The sequence below is a fragment of the Microtus pennsylvanicus genome, chromosome 5 (assembly GCF_037038515.1).
Source record: "Microtus pennsylvanicus isolate mMicPen1 chromosome 5, mMicPen1.hap1, whole genome shotgun sequence".
In the NCBI taxonomy this organism is placed as follows: domain Eukaryota; kingdom Metazoa; phylum Chordata; class Mammalia; order Rodentia; family Cricetidae; genus Microtus; species Microtus pennsylvanicus.
In genome coordinates this window covers 95,066,044-95,086,589 of record NC_134583.1, presented here as the reverse complement: position 1 = coordinate 95,086,589, position 20,546 = coordinate 95,066,044, and the positions used below count along the sequence as shown (strand labels likewise).

The 20,546-nt window shown below is 38.4% G+C and overlaps 1 protein-coding gene across 1 annotated transcript; it reads right to left on the bottom strand.

Annotated features, from left to right (window-relative positions):
* Positions 1–16,377: 16,377 nt before the first annotated feature.
* Positions 16,378–17,310, bottom strand: LOC142851117 (olfactory receptor 5B3-like). Its single transcript, XM_075975024.1, has one exon. It carries the CDS (start codon positions 17,308–17,310, stop codon positions 16,378–16,380), a length of 933 nt encoding a protein of 310 aa, XP_075831139.1.
* Positions 17,311–20,546: the final 3,236 nt, after the last annotated feature.

Sequence of the window (20,546 nt, the reverse complement as noted above, 5' to 3'; positions counted from 1 at the left end):
AGAAACAAGCATAATCAATAGAATACAAGAAATAGAAGAAAGAATCTCAGATTCTGAGGACAACATAGAGAAAATAAACGCTCTGATCAAAGAAAACTGCAAAGCCAACAAATTCTCATCACAAAACATTCAGGAAATATGGGACACAATAAAAAGACCAAATCTAAGAATAATAGGAATAGAAGAAGGAGAAGAGTCACAGCTCAAAGGCCCAGAAAATATTTTGAACAAAATTATGGAAGAAAACTTTCCCAACATAAAGAAAGATATTCCTTTGAATATTCAAGAAGCATATAGAACACCAAACAGACTGGATCAAAGGAAAACATCCCCTCGCCATATAATAATCAAAACACAAAATATACAGGTTAAAGAAAGAATACTAAGAGCTGCAAAGGAAAAAGGCCAAGTAACTTATAAAGGTAAACCGATCAGACTTACACCTGATTTCTCTATGGAAACAATGAAAGCCAGAAGGTCCTGGATAGAAGTACTGCAGAAGGTAAGAGACCATGGATGCAAGCCCAGACTACTATTCCCAGCCAAGCTTTCGTTCACTATAAATGGAGAAATCAAGACATTCCAGGATAAAAACAAATTTAAACAATACGTAGCCACGAATCCAGCCCTACAGAAAGTAATAGAAGGAAAATCGCAACCCAAGGAATCCAACAGTGCCAACACTGCTTACAATAACTCAGGCATCTAGCGACCCTTCACTAGCACAACTCAAAGAAGGGAGACACACAAATTCTACTTCCAAAAACAATAAGAATATCTGGCGTAAACAACCACTGGTCATTAATATCACTTGATATTAATGGTCTCAATTCACCTATAAAAAGGCACAGGCTAAGAGATTGGATACGAAAACAGGATCCAACATTCTGCTGTTTGCAAGAAACACATCTCAACCACAAAGACAGGCATCTACTCAGAGTAAAGGGCTGGGAAAAGATCTTTCAAGCAAATGGTCCTAAGAAAAAAGCAGGTGTGGCCATATTAATTTCTAACAAAACTGACTTCAAACTAAAATCAATCCGAAGAGATCGAGATGGACACTTTATACTCATAACAGGAACAATTTGTCAGGATGAAGTCTCAATCCTGAATATTTACGCCCCTAATATAAAAGCACCCACGTATGTAAAAGAAATATTACTAAAACTCAAGGCAGACATCAAACCACACACACTAGTAGTAGGAGACTTCAATACACCTCTCTCAGCAATGGACAGGTCAATCAGACAGAAACCTAATAGAGAAGTAAGAGAACTACTGGAGGTAATGAAGCAAATGGACTTAACAGACATCTATAGAACATTCCACCCAAATAGGAAAGAATATACCTTCTTCTCTGCAGCCCATGGAACCTTCTCAAAAATTGACCACATACTCGGAAACAAAGGAAACCTCCACAGATACAAAAAAATATCAGTGTCCACCTGTGTCTTATCAGATCACCACGGATTAAAGTTAGAATTCAACAACAATCCTACCTCCAGAAAGCCGACAAACTCATGGAAACTGAACAGTCAACTACTGAACCACACCTGGGTCAAGGAAGAAATCAAGAAAGAAATTAAAGTCTTCCTTGAATTTAATGAAAATAAAGGGACAACATACTCAAACCTATGGGACACTATGAAAGCAGTGCTAAGAGGAAAGTTCATAGCACTAAGTGCCCACTTAAAGAAAACAGAGAAAGCATACATCGGAGACTTAACAGCACACCTGAAAGCTTTAGAAAAAAAAGAAGCAGATGCGCCCAGGAGGAGTAGAAGACTGGAAATAATCAAACTGAGGGCAGAAATCAACAAAATAGAAACACAGAAAACAGTCCAAAGAATCAATGAAACAAAAAGTTGGTTCTTGGAGAAAATCAACAAGATCGACAAACCCCTATCCAAACTAATTAAACGACAGAGAGAGAACACGCAAATAAATAAGATCAGAAATGAAAAGGGGGACATAACCACAGACACAGAGGAAATTCAGAGACTCATTAGATCTTACTACAAAAGCCTGTATGCCACAAAACTAGAAAATGCAAAAGAAATGGACATTTTTTTAGATAAGTACCACATACCAAAGCTAAACCAAGACCAGGTGAACGATCTAAATAGACCTGTTAGTCGCGAAGAGCTAGAAACCGTTATCAAAAATCTACCTTCCAAAAAAAGCCCAGGACCAGATGGTTTCAATGCAGAATTCTACCAGAACTTCCAAGAAGAGCTAATACCTATACTCCTTAATGTATTTCACAATATAGAAACAGAAGAGTCATTGCCAAATTCCTTTTATGAAGCTACAGTTACCCTGATACCAAAACCACACAAAGACCCAACCAAGAAAGAAAATTACAGGCCGATCTCACTCATGAATATCGATGCAAAAATTCTCAATAAAATACTGGCAAACCGAATCCAAGAACACATTAGAAAAATTATCCATTATGATCAAGTAGGCTTCATCCCAGAGATGCAGGGCTGGTTCAACATACGCAAATCTATCAATGTAATCCACCATATAAATAAACTGAAAGAAAAAAACCATATGATCATTTCATTAGATGCTGAAAAAGCATTTGACAAAATTCAACACCCCTTTATGATAAAAGTCTTGGAGAGATTAGGGATACAAGGGTCATACCTAAATATAATAAAAGCTATTTACAGCAAGCCGTCAGCTAACATTAAATTTAATGGAGAAAAACTCAAAGCCATCCCACTAAATCAGGAACACGACAAGGCTGTCCACTCTCTCCATACCTCTTCAATATAGTGCTTGAAGTTCTAGCAATAGCAATAAGACAACATAAAGGGATCAAGGGGATTCGTATCGGAAAAGAAGAAGTTAAGCTCTCGTTATTTGCAGATGATATGATAGTATACATAAGCGACCCCAAAAACTCTACCAAAGAACTCCTACAGCTGATAAACACCTTTAGTAATGTGGCAGGATACAGGATCAACTCCAAAAAATCAGTGGCCTTCCTATACACTAAGGATAAGGAAACAGAGAGGGAAATTAAAGAAGCATCACCTTTCACGATAGCCACAAATAGCATAAAATATCTTGGGGTAACTCTGACCAAGGATGTGAAAGATCTATTTGACAAGAACTTTAAGTCTTTGAAGAAAGAAATTGAAGAGGACACCAGAAAATGGAAAGATCTTCCTTGCTCCTGGAGTGGGAGGATCAACATAGTAAAAATGGCAATTCTACCAAAAGCAATCTATAGATTCAATGCAATCCCCATCAAAATCCCATCAAAATTCTTCACAGATCTGGAGAAGACAATAATCAACTTTATATGGAAAAACAAAAAACCCAGGATAGCCAAAACAATCTTATACAACAAAGGATCATCTGGAGGCATTACCATCCCTGACTTCAAACTCTACTACAGAGCTACAGTATTGAAAACAGCTTGGTATTGGCATAAAAACAGAGAAGTCGACCAATGGAATCGAATAGAAGACCCTGACATTAACCCACAAACCTATGAACACCTGATTTTCGATAAAGGAGCTAAAAGTATACAATGGAAAAAAGAGAGCATCTTCAACAAATTGTGCTGGCAAAACTGGATGTCAACCTGTAGAAGAATGAAAATAGATCCATATCTATCACCATGCACAAAACTCAAGTCCAAATGGATTAAAGACCTCAATATCAGTCCGAACACACTGAACCTGATAGAAGAGAAAGTGGGAAGTACTCTACAACACATGGGCACAGGAGACCACTTCTTACGTATAACCCCAGCAGCACAGACATTAAGGACCTCATTGAATAAATGGGACCTCCTGAGACTGAGAAGCTTCTGTAAAGCAAAGGACACTGTCACTAAGACAAAAAGGCAACCCACCAACTGGGAGAAGATCTTCACCAACCCCGCAACTGACAAAGGTCTGATCTCCAAAATATATAAAGAACTCAAGAAACTAGACCGTAAAAGGCTAATCAACCCAATTATAAAATGGGGCATTGAGCTGAACAGAGAATTCTCAACAGAAGAACTTCAAATGGCCAAAAGACACTTAAGGTCATGCTCAACTTCCTTAGCGATCAGGGAAATGCAAATCAAGACAACTTTAAGATACCATCTTATACCTGTCAGAATGGCTAAAATCAAAAATACCAATGATAGCCTTTGTTGGAGAGGTTGTGGAGAAAGGGGTACACTCATCCATTGCTGGTGGGAATGCAAACTTGTGCAACCACTTTGGAAGGCAGTATGGCGGTTTCTCAGGAAATTCGGGATCAACTTACCCCTGGACCCAGCAATACCACTCTTGGGAATATACCCAAGAAAGGCCTTATCATACAACAAAAGTATATGTTCTACAATGTTCATAGCAGCATTGTTTGTGATAGCCAGAACCTGGAAACAACCTAGATGCCCTTCAATGGAAGAATGGATGAAGAAAGTATGGAATTTATACATATTAGAGTACTACTCAGCAATAAAAAACAAGGACTTCATGAATTTTGCATACAAATGGATGGAAATAGAAAACACTATCCTGAGTGAGGTAAGCCAGACCCAAAAAGAGGAACATGGGATGTACTCACTCATATTTGGTTTCTAGCCATAAACCAAGGACATTGAGCTTATAATTAGTGATCCTAGAGAAGCTAAATAAGGAGAACCCAAAGAAAAACATATAGGCATCCTCCTGAATATTAACCTTCAGCAAGCGATGAAAGGAGACAGAGACAGAGACCCAAATTGGAGCACAGGACTGAAATCTCAAGGTCCAAATCAGGAGCAGAAGGAGAGAGAGCATGAGCATGGAACTCAGGACCGCGAGGGGTGCACCCACACACTGAGGCAATGGGGATGTTCTATCGGGAACTCACCAAGGCCAGCTGGCCTGGGTCTGGAAAAGCCTGGGATAAAACCAGACTCTCTGAACATAGCGGACAATGAGGACTACTGAGAACTCAAGAACAATGGCAATGGGTTTCTGATCCTACTGCACGCACTGGCTTGGTGGGAGCCTAGGCAGTTTGGATGCTCAACTTACTAGACCTGGATGGAGGTGGGGGTTCCTTGGACTTCCCACAGGACAGGGAACCCTGATTGCTTTTCGGGCTGGGGGGAGACTTAATTGGGGGAGGGGGAGGGAAATGGGAGGCGGTGGCGGGGAAGAGACAGAAATCTTTAATAAATAAATAAATTTAAAAAAAAAGGGTTTATATGGTGCTTTCCAGAGTTGAGGTGGTGAGGATGGTTCCCACCAGGCAGGTTTGGAGGCAATAAATATGCTTCTACCATGTTGGACTGGATGGAGTCAACAGGCGGGGCCTTGTTGGCCCTAGACATGCCTGCTTAAAAAAATGCTTCTGATTAGAAAATAATTACAGATACACAATAAATACAGATTCAGATAAAAAGACCTCTAAATGGGTCACAGTGTTGGATAAATGTATGTAGGCCTGGGAGAGAGAAGAAAAAAAGTATAGAGAGTTTTAAAAATAAGTAAATTGCTTTTAAAAATAAAACAAAGTCTTTAAAGAGACAGAGTAAACTTGTAGAAAAAGTAACAGGAATAAAAAAATAAGCCACATAAAAATGGAATATACAGAGAGAGCCTGGATTATGTGTATTATTGTATTTTCTTTGAATTTTTTGACTACAGAGAGACATTTGATTCTGGGGACTGCTAAGATAAACCAACGTATGTGTTTTAAAGGTTTCTTGACTTCAAAATTTGAGTCTAAGGATATGTTGCTTTGGAAAACAGGTTCTTCTTTTGTTTCCACAGAAAATGAGAACCTGTGGATTGCTTCCAGACTAAAGTGATTTAATGGACCAAGACCCCGAAAAGGGTGCTGTGAAAACCTTCAAAAAGAAAATACCTTGCCCAACAAAAAGTAGGAAGCAATTTGGAGAGAACTACGTCTAAATTCCCTAAATGATTGTTTATAAATTTTTGTTTACATTACAAAAGGGATATGCTATAGAGATTTGCAATGGTATATAGATCTTGGTCTATTGATACAAATTTAAGGTCAATTTTGTTATATGTATATTTCTACTCTTGATTAAAGTATTGTGTTTGTCTAGCTCATTTAAAACTGTAGTGTATAATTAAGAAATATAGATTAATAGGTAGTCACCTATAATAGTTAAGCTTGTATTCATACTAGTTAGGTTTTCTAGATAAATAGAGATATATTTCAGTTAGGTATTCTTCAAATATTTCAGAGACCTTCAGAATATGACATTTAAAATATTTTAAGAATTTAAGACTTTTCATGGCAATGAGACACATCTGCTCCTGGCAGCACAAATCTATTTCAAGAGGATGATGGACATTGAAGAGGCTCCTCGTGGAGTTTGTTAGCCATTTGGGCAAAAAAACTGCTCTTGCCTGGACTTCTTGAAGGTCTGCTGTATAAACTAGACATTCAGGATCCACAGAAAAATGACTGCCTAAAGGTGAGATGATCCTTCGGGGTTCCTGCTTCATGAAAGAGTCTGCCAGACATTCTGCAGAACACAGAGACAGTTACTGACAAATTGCCAATGTAGGTGGAACTGTCTTTGAAATTTCCTCCTTTATAGAAAAGTCTGCTCAATACTATGGGCCTGCGAGCTGAAGATTGGATGCCCCAACAATACAGAAGATCTTTGGGTGACTGTCCAGGCAGTGAGATGTCTCTATTAATTTTGGAGTTTTGGAAGTTGCTTATGTAGGGGAATGTTGCACAGTAGTGGTAATGGGCTATCCTGACTTATCGGGAAGCCAGGACATACTTAGAGCTACAGTAGGATAGCTCTGGAGGGGTAGAAATGCAATAGGACAGCTCTGGGTGGGGGATAGAGCCATAATAGGACAACTCTTAAAGGGGTAGGGCCACAATAGTCAGCTCTGGGGGCTAGAGCTGTAATAGGACAGCTCTGGGGGGAGGGGGGTAGAGCCGCAATAGAATGGCTTTGGAGGCCAGAACTGCAATGGGACAGCTCAGCCCTGGACAAAAGGTGTCCTGACTATTGGGAAGCCAAGATACCTGACACTGGGGTGCAGTGGGGTAATGGTCTCCCCACAGGATATAGGGATCCTGCTCCTCTACTGGAGAGTTGCTAGAACTGAGTTCTGCTCTGCTCCTTTACAGGAGCATCCTAGCAGAGCTATCTACTTCTTATCTGGCTCAAATGTTTCTTCTGTTAACACTCTGCTAAGGGAAGCTTCCCACAAAAATGTAGCAGTCTCCTCCAACTCTGATGAAAAGTTGTTACTTTTCCTCCATTGGCCTTGTTCAGTCTCCTTAAGGAACATCCTAGCAAGGTTCTTGTGTTCTGCTCTGCTGCCTTGCTGAAGCCTCCTAGAGAGCATCTCAAAAACGTTTTTCTGCTCAGTACCCTAAGGGACATCCCAGATAGGTTTTTCTTTTCTGAGCCTTTTTCTTCTCTGTGCCAGCAAATGAAGGTAGTCACCCAACACTCTTTTGAGGCAATTTATTTGGGAAGGAGTTGTCCAAAATAATGGCTGCCATTTAATGGCAGCTCTCAACTAAAGGGGTAGAGGGGCTTATATAGGGCTTCTTAGGGGTGGGGGTTTCCCAGGGAGAAAGGGGATTGATTAATTTTTCCCTGCTCAGGGATTGGTCAGTTTAGCAGGTCAAAGGCAGAAATGGCTCTGACTTCATGTCCAAACTGTGTTTTTTTCCGCTGGCCTTTTTTAGCTTTTTGACTCTAATCTTAGGACCAAGGAATATTTCTTTCACTTGCTCTAATTCTAGGGACAAAAAATTCTTTGACACTAGTTTCAGAGCCAGGGCACATGTCTTTAGTCCTGAGTTCAGGGATAAAGATGTTTATTTTCTAGATCAGACCTCAAATACAGGGTGTGTTTCTTTCACTGGCTTTGGAGTCAGAGTCAGGGTGCTCAGTGATTGGTCAGTTTCTTGTCCTGAAATTGGTTGGTTCAGTTGGGCAGTTGTGCAAAGACAGAGTGGCTTTGCCTTTATGACCAAACCTTGTTTCTTTGACTGGTCGTTTTTAGCTTTTTGACTCTAATATTAGGATCAGGAAATACTTCTTTCACTGGTTCTAATTCAACGGACAAAGTGTGTTTCTTTGAGATGTGCCAGGGCACATGTCTTTAGTCCTGTGTTCAGGAATAAAGATGTTTCTCTCCCTGGCCCAGTTCTCAAATCCAGGGTGTGTTTCTTTCTCTGACTCTGGATTTACAGTCAGGGTGCTCAGTGATTGATTGGTTTCCTGTTCCAGTTGTCCCTTTTGCCCTACAGCTTGCAATTTACTTCCTTTTTACTAAGGTGATATTATATTTTTCTGGAGTCTTTGATAGAGTTGAAGAATAAATAGTTATAGTTTTCCTAAGTTATGATAAAAGATAAAGTAGATATGAATATTGCAAATATAATTTATGATTGATATCTGTTTTGTTTTATGCACTTTTACTATGTTAAAATTAAAACCTTTCTTTTCATTTAAACAGAAAAGGGAAAGTGATGTGGGATTCCCATCTGTATGCTGTAAATGCCATTGGTTAATAAAGAATCTGAATTGGCCTGCACATGGCAGAATAGAATAAAGGTAGGCAGGAAAAACTAAACTGAATGCTGGGAGAAAGAAGGAGGAGTTTAGAGAAGCCAGGAGACAGATGCAGGAACTTTACCTGGTAAGCCACAGTCATGTGGCAATACACGAATTAATAGAAATGGGTTAAATTAAGATATAAGAGTTAGTCCTCATTGTCCGCTATGTTCAGAGAGTCCGGTTTTATCCCAGGCTTTTCCAGACCCAGGCCAGCTGGCCTTGGTGAGTTCCCAATAGAACATCTCAAGAACAATGGCAATGGGTTTCTGATCCTACTGCACGCACTGGCTTTGTGGGAGCCTAGGCAGGTTGGATGCTCAACTTACTAGACCTGGATGGAGGTGGGGGTTCCCTGGACTTCCCACAGGACAGGGAACCCTGATTGCTTTTCGGGCTGGGGGGAAGACTTAATTGGGGGAGGGGGAGGGAAATGGGAGGCGGTGGCGGGGAAGAGACAGAAATCTTTAATAAATAAATAAATTAAAAAAAAAACAAAAAAAACAAAAAAAAGATATAAGAGTTAACCAAAAAGAAGTTAGAACTAATGGGCCAAGCGGTGATTTAATTAACACAGTTTCTGTATGATTATTTTGGGGCTGAGCAGTCAGGAACAAACAAGTGGCCTCTTACAACATCTTAGATTTTATAAAACACACATGCAGGCACCATTTTAGCTTTCAGAATCTCCTCAAGAAATCAGAAATCATTCTAATTCTCTGGTACGTATAATGCACTTGGTCTTTTTATTTTACAGTGCTTAATTTTTTCCTTGTTTGAGAGTTTTGTTTATCATTATTATTATTGCTATTTTTATTATTATGTATCATGGGGAATTTCTTTTCTGCTCCTGTCTATTTAGTGTTCTATGTTCTTCTTGTACTTTGATAAGAAACTCTTTCTTTAGACTTGGAGATTTTCTGTTAAATTTTGTTGAAAATATTTTCTGTGTCTTTTAACTGGGTTTATTCTCCTTCCTGTATCCCTGTCATTCATAATTTTGGTCTTTTCAAGGTATACCAGGTTTATTGGAAGTTTTGGGTCTGGATCCTTTTTAATTCAACATTTTCTTTGATTGACCTATGTCTTTATTCTTTTGTCTTCAACACCTGAGATTTATTTTTCTATCTCTTGTAATCTGTTGGTGAGGTATACCTCTGAGGCTTTTTGTTTGATATCCTAAATATTTCATTTCCAGGTGTTTTTTTCAGTTAGGTTTTTCTTAGTGATTCTGTTTCTACTTTTATATTATAAATTGTTTTTTATTATTTATTTTGATTGCTTCTTTGTGTTGTTATGGAATTCATTAAGAGATATAGTTATATAAGGTCATTGATCATATTAATAATTGGTATATTGAGGTCCTTGCCTTGTGTTTCAATTATATTGTCTTTCTCATGTTCTACAGTAATAATGTCATGTAGGCATAATGTCTTGGGTACTTGTGTTTTAGTTTTTTGTTTTCTTTAGTTTTTTTTGTTGTTGTTGTTCACTTTTGCCATTAGTTTTATGCTTGCTGTGGTCTATCAATATGGAGTTATGATGTTGGAAGTGTTTCTTGATATTGATGTTTTGTCTTGTGTGTGTTGGTTGCTATCTAATATTCTGGATCTTAAACAAGTGAGGTAGCTATAGAGTCCCTGGTAGAGAAGGTTTTTGTAATTTGATTGGTAGCAGAAAGGAATGTACTTGAGCTAGAGAGAGAGAGAGAGAGAGAGAGAGAGAGAGAGAGAGAGATTGACAAGGTCTGTGAGAAAGAGACTTGAACCTCTACTAAGATGCATCATTCCTCGGAGTAGATTTATGGTGGGAGAAGAAGCTTCTACATGTAAACTTCAGTAAGACAAAGAATAAGTCTGGGCAGACAGGGATGAAAGAACTAGGGGAACCCTGAATCCACACCAAAAGGTTAAGGCTCCAGTTAATTATGTTGTGGTGACAGAGGAGGCTCCTAAGAATTTAATGTAGGAGAGGAAGGCTAGTGGGGAATTCCTAACTGAGTCCTAGTCCAATATGGTTACTTGTGGTTCTTGATGGAAAGAGGTGTGGTGATCTCCAATTAACATAAAGAAATATAGATAGAAATACTGAGAGGACCTGAGAGAAAGAACTTGTGTGAACCTGTACAAAAAGGCTAAGTCCCCAGTAATTAGAGATGGCAGGGGATATTCCTTTAAGCAAATTCCCATTGGGGATATTAACATATTAGAGATACTTCAGTGGAGGACACGAAGGATTATGAAATCATCTACCTAAGTTCTAGCCTGATATGGTCTTTCAAACTCTGACCCTCCAAGCTCTGACAGAACAGCCTTCAAGCCACAAGCACTCAATAATTTTTCCTGCCCAAAGGGTCAAAATCCTCTGCAATCCTCTCCAAACACAGTGGTCATATATGAGACAGAAATATCCACCATAAACTTGGTACCAATGTCTCTTCTATCTAATTTTATTTCCATCAGGCTCGAATAATTATCATGGCCAAAATCATCAAAAGGAGGATTTCATTTTAAAGATTAAAGTACATCAAGAAGAAAAGTAAGAGCTATTTGTATATGATTCTCGTACTTGTTTATGTTGAAATTTGCAGGTGTCTCCTAATATTGCTGACAAATGTGAAGAAGAAGAAAGAGTTATCTTAGAAGTCTGAGTTATAAGCGTGAGTTATGGATCAATTACCTCAAAGTTTCTGTTTATTGTGAAAGAGATGCTTATGTTCTGTAGCAAGAATGTCAAGATTGCTGAAATTGCCAAGGGCATAAGTTGGAATTAAAATTTCCAGTGTGTGTCTACTATAGAAGTTATAGCATTGATTGTGTAGAAGTAGGACTCTGAAAATTAGAATGTGTGGAATCATCTTGATGAAGATAGTTATCAATCACCTCTATTCTAGTGAGATGTTTGTAGAGATGGACTTTCTATAAGCAGTAGAATCAATTCCTATGCATTACCTAAATTGTTTTCTTCAGAATTTTACTCAAATTACAGATACGGTCTGAATTTTGTTTCATGATGTAAGCAGTGGAGCAACCTCTGTGATTTGAAACATTTTACTCCAACACCAAACAGTAGGAGTGGGAGTGTCTCTGACTCTTTTGCCTGCTCTTAGGACGCTTTTCCTCCTACTATGCTGCCTCATCTAACCTCGAGGATTTATGGCTAGTCTTATGGCACCATGATATGCTGTGTTTGGTTGATGTCCAAGGAGGCCTGTTCTTTTCTGAAAGGCAAAGTAGGAGCAATATATCTTTGAGAAAGTGGAGGTCAGGGTGGAGTACTGGGAGAAATGGGGGGAAGAAGGGCTGTGATTGGAATGAATTATATGAGGTAAAAATAAGCAAGTAAATAAGAAGGTAAATAAAAAATGATGATTGATAGATAGATAGATGATAGATAGATAGATAGATAGATAGATAGATAGATAGATAGATAGATAGATAGATCTTCTAAAGTTACTAGGTTATTTGTCACCTCTAACAGTAAGGTATTTCTGTTTTGTAGAATTAGACTGTAGACAATTACCTAAGATCATAAGGTCATGAGCCAAGGGAAAAACCTAATATTATTTTGCTGAAGTGACAAAGCAATGAAATGCTCCCAAAGACATTCTGCAGAGACTCAAGCTAGAAAGGGTCCCTATGCTGAGAAGAGGAAAGGGATAAAGGGCCCAACCCCTAACCAAGAAGCCAACAACAATTGAAATCTTCTTGCAAAAGGAAAATCATTTGTTGTTGTTTTGTTTGGTTTGGTTTGGTTTTTCTCTACAGTGAAGTCTCACTACATTTTTCAGTCAAGTTCCATGCCCAGGAGTAGTTGAGCAACATGAAATAAAGTCACTAAAATAATTTTGTGTTTTTTTGTTTTTGGGTTTTTTGTTTTATCTTGCTTTGCTTTTTATTTCTTGCTTCTTTTTGTTTTATTTGGATACTTTTTGTCAAACACAAAGATCCACAGTCAGACACTATGCAGACAGTGAGTGACCTTAAAACACTCTTTCATAACCAGGATGTTTTCATCAAATCCCTGTCCTCAGGTTTAGGGAGTTCTGCAGAAATGGAAGTAGAAACAGTTTAAGAGACAGAGAGGGAAGAGGATATCAAGAAAACAACACCTCCTACACAGAGGAGGCTGTAACACTTGTGAGCTCATAAAACAATAGCAGCCTGCACAGGGTCTGGAATGGTCTGTATCAAAAGGATTCTTGGAGCTGAAATAATTATACACAAACTTTCTTCCATAATGACAGAGCCATGTCCAATAAAGAACCACTTGCAAATAAAAATTAACCTTATCAAAGGAAGTATCATCCTATCCTATAGCCATACTGATGACTATCTTGCATATCACCATAGAACCTTCATCTGTCGATGGATGGAGATAGAGACAGAGACCCACACTGGAGCACCGGACTGAGCTCCCAAGGTCCCAGTGAGGAACAGAAGGAGGGAGAACATGAGCAAGGAAGTCAGGACTGTGAGAAGTGCACCCACCCACTGAGACAGTGGGGCTGATCTATTGGGAGCTCACCAAGGCCAGCTGGACTGTGACTGAAAAAGCATGGGATAAAACCGGACTCTCTGAACATGGTGAACAATGAGGGCTGCTGAGAAGCCAAGTAAAATGGCACTGGATTTTGATCCTACTTCATGTTCTGGCTTTGTGGGAGCCTAGAGAGTTTGGATGTTCACCTTCCTAGATATGGACGGAGGGGGGAAAACCTTGGACTTTCCACAGGGCAGGGAACTCTGACTGCTCTTTGGACTGGAGAGGGAGGGGGAGAGGAGTGGGGGGACAGGGAGAGGAGTGGGAGGAGGGGGAGGGAAATGGGAGGCTGGGAGGAGGCAGAAATTTTTTTTCAATTAAAAAATAAATAAAAAAATTTTAAAAAAACTCTATGCATCTTGAAAATTGGAAATATTGCAGAAAAACTAAGCATAGGAAAGTATTACAAGGTAATAGCCAAATGCCTCCCTTACTTACTTTTTAAAAGTTACAGGCAATGTGAAATTTCCAAAGAATCAATAAAGAATTAAGTTTTTTTTAAAAAAAAAGTTTCCCCATCTCCCCTTACCCACATCCCACCCCACCCCCAAGATCCCAATTTTCTTATGGGGGCAACTTGGGGAAAAAGGATGATTGGGATAAAGGAAGGTTGGATAGGGGAGCACGGAAGCACAATTCTTAGTTAAGGGAGCCACCTTAGGGTTGGCAAGAGACTTGAACCTAGAGTGGCTCCCAGGAGCCCAAGGAAATGTCCCCAGTTAGTTCCTTGGGCAGCTGAGGATAGGGAACATGAAATGACCCTATCCTAAAGCAATACTGACGAATATCTTGCATATCACCATAGAACCTTCACCTGGTGATGGATGGAGATAGAGACAGAGACCCACACTGGAGCACTGGACTGAGCTCCCAAGGTCCCAATGAGGAGCAGAAGGAGGGAGAACATGAGCAAAGAAGTCGGGACCACAAGGGGTGCACCCACCCACTGAGACAGTGGAGCTGATCTATTGGGAGCTCACCAAGGCCAGCTGGACTGTGACTGAAAAAGCATGGGATAAAACTGGACTCTCTGAACATGGCGAACAGTGAGGGCTGCTGAGAAGCCAAGGACAATGGCACTGGGTTATGATCCTACTTAATGTGCTGGCTTTGTGGGAGCCTAGCCAGTTTGGATGTTCACCTTCCTAGATATGGACGGAGGGCGGAGGACCTAGGACTTACCACAGGGCAGGGAACCCTGACTGCTCTTTGGACTGGAGAGGGAGGAGGAGAGGAGTGGGGGGAGGGGAAGAAGGGTGGGAGGAGGGGGACAAGCGTGGGAGGAGGGGGAGGGAAATGGGAGGCTAGGAGGAGGCGGAAACTTGTTTTTTTTTTCCTTTTCTCAATAAAAAAAAAAGTTTGCAGGCAACACTTTTGCCTAACATTTTATTTTAAAAACTTTATTCTAAACTGTATTTATTCTATACATCTTAAATGCATATTAGTTTCCTGATTTAAATCAGCCTTATAAACATTGCTGACGTCTTGGGTGAATGAGGACAAATCACCTTTAAATGTCAAGAGAGCTGTCTCTAAATTAATTAATAATGTATTTGCATTTCTGTGATGCTGGCATATTTATTGGTTTGTTTAATATCAATTAGGGCCTTTTGCATTGATTTATGATGACATTGAAATATCAGCTGTTAAGATTAAGTTATTTTAAATAGTCCCTTGTAGATATACATTTGGGATGAAATGTCTTCAGATAATTAGTGTTTCAGAAAACATGCACAGCAGAAATATGTTACAAGAAGGAATGGTCCATAACATTAAAATATTGACTCAACTAAATTATGTCATGAATTTTTGGAATCTTGACAGTCAACATGTAGAATAGAGAAATATTTCTTTTTGTATTGATGTCATGAAAAATAAGGTAAAAGCCATTTTTCTCATTTATATACTAATTATAAATATAAGTATTTAGGTTAACAAGGAAGTTCATAACAACTACAATAAAAAGTAAAAATAAAATAAATTGGGATCTTGAGGGTGGGGTGGGAGGGGGTAAGGGGAGATGGGGAGAGAAAAGTGAGAAGGGTAGGATGAGGAGAACTTGGGGAAACAGGATGATTGGGATAAAGGAAGGTTGGATAGGGTAGCAGGGAAGCACATATCTTAATTAAGGAAGCCATCTTAGGGTTGGCAAGAGACTTGGACCTAGAGGGGAATCCAGGTGCCCAAGGCGAGGTCCCCAGTTAGTTCCTGGGGCAGCTGAGGATAGGGAACCTGAAATGACCCTCTCCTATAGCCATACTGATGAATATCTTGCATATCACCATATAACCTTCATCTGGTGATGGATGGAGATAGAGACAGAGACCCACACTGGAGCACCGGACTGAGCTCCCAAGGTCCCAATGAGGAGCAGAAGGAGGGAGAACATGAGCAAAGAAGTCGGGACCACAAGGGGTGCACCCACCCACAGAGACAGTGGGGCTGATCTATTGGGAGCTCACCAAGGCCAGCTGGACTGTGACTGAAAAAGCAGGGGATAAAACCAGACTCTCTAATTATGGTGGACAATGAGGGCTGCTGAGAAGCCAAGGACAATGGCACTGGGTTTTGATCCTACTTCATGTTCTGGCTTTGTAGGAGCCTAGCCAGTTTGGATGTTCACCTTCCTAGACCTGGATGGAGGGGGGAGGACTTTGGACTTTCCACAGGGCAGGGAACCCTGACTGCTCTTCAGACTGGAGAGGGAGGGGGAGAGGAGTTGGGGGGAGGAGGAGAGGAGTGGGGGAAGGGGGAGAGGAGTGAGGGGAGGGGAGAGGAGTGGGGGGAGGGGGAGATGAGTGGGAGGTTGAGAGGAGGCGGAAATTTTTTTTCAATAAAATAAATAAATAAGTAAATAAAATAAAAGTAAAATAAATAAAACAAAATGCAGAAAACATTGAAACATCCTAGAGGACATCCCTAGAAGTATATTTCAATGAGAATTAAGACTCCAGTCAAGTTGACAAAAAAGATTAACTATTACAATACATGAAAAAGAGAAAGCAAAAAGAAATCATTACATAATAATGATAAAATGACTCTTTTTGAAACATCAAACTCAAAAATATAAAATATTTGTATTGATGTATTACAATTCTAAATATAAAGTTTTCTGATTCTTGAAAGAAAATGATATGCAGGGGCATGATGAGAAGTCAGATATTAAACTAGTATTATTAAATACAATTAAGCATGAGATCTGTTAAAAATGAATTTAAATCATTTATACCACAAAACATATAATGCTATAATCATCATGATTATTTTTCCTTTAGAACTATTTTCATAAATGCTCTCTTGACCTCCTTGTTCCTCAGGCTGTAGACTAGAGGATTCAACATAGGGATGATCATGGTGTAGAACACAGACACAATTTTGTCAGTGTCCATTGCATGTCTAGAGCTGGGCTGCAGATACATGAATATTATTGTCCCATAGAAAATAGAGACTGCAGTGAAGTGGGAGGCACAAGTAGATAAAGCTTTCTGATGTCCTGCTCCTGAATGCATCTTTAAGATTGTTATAAAAATTATAATATAGGATACTAATATTATTATGAGAGCAAAAAATATATTGAAGCTAGCTAGAAAAATAAGAACCAGCTCATTTACATGTCTATCAGAGCAAGAGAGAGCCATGACTGCTGGCATATCACAGAAAAAATGATGAACCACATTAGACTTACAGAAGGAGAGACTGAATGTATCTCCAGTGTAGACTGAGACATTCAAGAAACCAAGAACGTAGCAGGCCATGATCAGATACGCACACACACTTGTATTCATGGAGGAAGCATAGTGTAGGGGCTTACACACTGCTGCATAGCGATCATAGGCCATTGAAGCCAACAAGAAATTTTCCACAGTGGCAAAAGCTGCAAAAAAGAACATCTGAGCAGCACAGTCATTGTAAGACATGATCTTGTCTCCTATTAGGAGCCCAGACATGACTTTGGGAGTAACAGCTGAAGAGTAACCAAAATCAACCAGGGACAAATTACCAAGGAAGTAGTACATGGGGGTGTGAAGCCGAGAATCCAAGAAAATCAACAGGATCATCCCCAGGTTACCAATCAGGGTAATGATGTATATGAGAAGGAAGGTGATAAAGAGGGGAAGCTGCAGGCCTGGGTCATTGGTCAGTCCCATGAGGATAAACTGTGTTACTTCTGTCCTGTTTTTCATCATTGTCATATTCCAGCCACTTGATGTTCTGTGGCAATGAGAAAGAAAAGAAATATTAAAATAATGAACATAAAATTGAGAAATATAAACACACGATGTAAACATTAATTGTATTAATATATTTTGGAAAGATTCTCAACCAAGCTCTTGACTTTGAATGCCAATTTAATGTGTTTGCTACATATATGGTCACATACTATTAAATCTAAAAGGTAATACATTTAAAAGTGGTATTCATCAGTGCGCAGAGAGTGAAACACTTTGGAGAACCTTCTCCTAAACAGGATGTTTTCATTAAACCTCTCCTCATAGAGCTGAAGAAACTATGTGGGAAATGTAGAAAGATTGAAAGACCCAAAGAGATGGGTTGCTCTAAGGAAACAGTATCTTCCACACACAACAAGACTGATATACATGCGAACTCACAGAGACTATGTCAGCACTCAAAAGTTACAGCCAGAAGGGGCCCTAAAATGAAGATGGGACAGTAGATGCAGGCCTAAACTTCTAAACAAGACACAATCTGTAAATGGCACACATGGGAAAAGAAAAAGTTACTTTTCTCCAATGAAGTCTACCATTTACATGAGGAATTGGACAATACAAAAGAACATCAGGGTCTTTGTGAGATTTTTCTCAAATATTTCTTCTATTGCATTTTGATTGTTTGGTTTTCCTTTGGTGAGATTTTTTTTGAGAAGGAGTGAGGGAGAGAGAGAGACAAAGAGATAGAGAGATAGAGATAGAGAGAAAAAGAGAGAGAGAGAGAGAGAGAGAGAGAGAGAAGATATAAAGTTGGTTGAGTAGAGAGGATCTAGGAGTAATTAAGGAGGGAAAAACATTATCAAAATATATTGCATAAAATTTAGATAAAAATGAAAAATGTTTTGTATATATTTTAATTAATGAACAACAAACAAAATAAATGAACAACAAATAAATATATCTTCTAGTTCACCTCTGAACTCAATTAAGTTTAATACTTGACATTTGTCACCTGCCAACAACCAATTTAAATAGTTAGATTGCACTTATTATCCCCTCTCAGTAATATGAATTCAGAAAAAATACTAAAACAGGTTCATTCATTCAATTGTATTTTGTCACTTAAACAAGGACTTTTCTCCTTTTCTTTGTTATTTATGTGTTTTGAGGTTATTTAATTGCCTCCTGTGATATAGAACCATATTCTAAATATAATAGACAAACATACTCTAAATATAAAACATCAGTGTCGTGTCAGTTTTTTAAATATTAACTTTGCATATCACATGAGAGCAATCAATAAATTGCCTATGGTGAAAATGTCTATACTCACTTAGAACTTAGTTTTAGGAATCTACTGAACATATTTTCACTTTTTCAACAACTCAGAGTGGATACATCTGCCCCTGCTTTGACATAAATTATACTTCTTACTGTATATTCACCCTTTACCATTTTCTTGTGGAGAAACATTTAGTCTTATATAAAGTCAGCAATGGAATGATGCTTATATATGATTACAAGTACATGCTTTCCTAGTTGTATTCAAAAAATTTTAAGTTCTCGGTGCAGAGAAATTAGAAGAATAAGCACTAACATAGATCAATGTCTAAATTAACCATAATTTATTTCTGCTTTATGGGTAATATTATGAAAATGTCGCCACTGCCACATATTTTGTAAAGTCTAGCTGTAAGGCTGAATAAGAGATATCAGCGAAAATCTCAAGACAGAGTTTACAATTTAAAACTATATCAGTCTAATGTTTATCTTTGAATACTTTCTCTCACCGATTCTGAAGCTCCTATCTAATCCTCTGGTCTGATGTTAACTATTACCACTGAAAAAAAAATTGATCATTGAAGCATGGCCTGAAGTTCATTTCTTCAAAACTGCAGTATGAATTTGTATTTGTGTTTCATACCCATATGCAGATCTGGAGGAAATTATACAGACCTATGAGGTGCTAGAGACTTCTCCCAGGAGTCTGTTTATAGCTTCTGTCCCTTCATTATGTGGAGGAAGCAATTAAATGACCCATGGGAATCACATTGGTTACTTTAATATACACACATAATTTTGCTTTACTCTTATTAATTTGTTTTGAATTTTAAAATTAGTAACAAATCTTTATATTTTACTTTCTTTTGGGTACATTCTATGACATATCAAGAAATCTTAGGAAATAGTTTTAATGGGTGGTTTACCTTATTTTTATTTTTATTGAAAAGAGTTTCTTCTCTTATATAATATATCCTAAACAGTTTCCCTGTGTATTAAATAAGTGTGCGAAGTAATAGACTTTTCATTATAGCATTTTACACCTTTTTTCTGGTTGGCCCACTTCTGTCAGTCCATTACTCCACCTCCTTCCACCACTGCATGCTGGTGCCATTCCTTTCCCCAATAATTCTTTCTCAGAAAATACTTTCCTCCCTTGATACCTCTAAATGGGTCACAGTGTTGGATGAGTATACATAAGCTTAGGAGAGAGAAGAAAAAGAGTATAGAGAGTCATAAAATGAAGCTAATGCTTTAAAAAAGGGGGGGGGGGTAAAGTCTTAAAAGAGACAGTGTACAGATAGTCATAGATTAAAAGAAGTAAAGAAAAATAAGCCAGACACAAATGAAAAATTCACAGAGAGTCTGGATTCTGTATATTATTGTGTTTAATTTTTTTTGACTGTGAAGGAGCTAAGTGCAGAGAGACATTTCATTGTATGAGCTGCTAGGCTAAACCACCATGTACATTATTATAAAAGTATAATGGTTTCAGAATTTGGGTCTAAGGATATGATGCTTTGGAAAAGGGGTTCTTCTTTTGTTTTCAGAGGATGAGACCCCGTGGATTGCTTCTAGACCAATATGGTATGACAGACCATGCCCTCCTGAAAGGTTTTTGTAAACACCCTTAAAAAAATACTTCACTCAACTGCTGATTGAGATGAACCTAGCATACAGGTTACACCATGAAAAACCTGATTAACAGCGCTCCCATACAGCATGAAGCAGTTTGGAGAGAAAAATTATGCCCATATTCCCAAATATTGTTTATAAATATTCTTTTACATTTAAAGGGGACTATGATATAGATATGAATAATTTGCATTGGTATAAATCTTGATTTATTGATACAAACTTAAGGTCAATTTTGTTATAAGTGTATGTATTTTTAATCTTGATTAAAGTATTGTGATTGCATAGTTCATTTAAAATGTAATGTATAATTAGAAAATATAGGTTGTTAATGACAATCATCG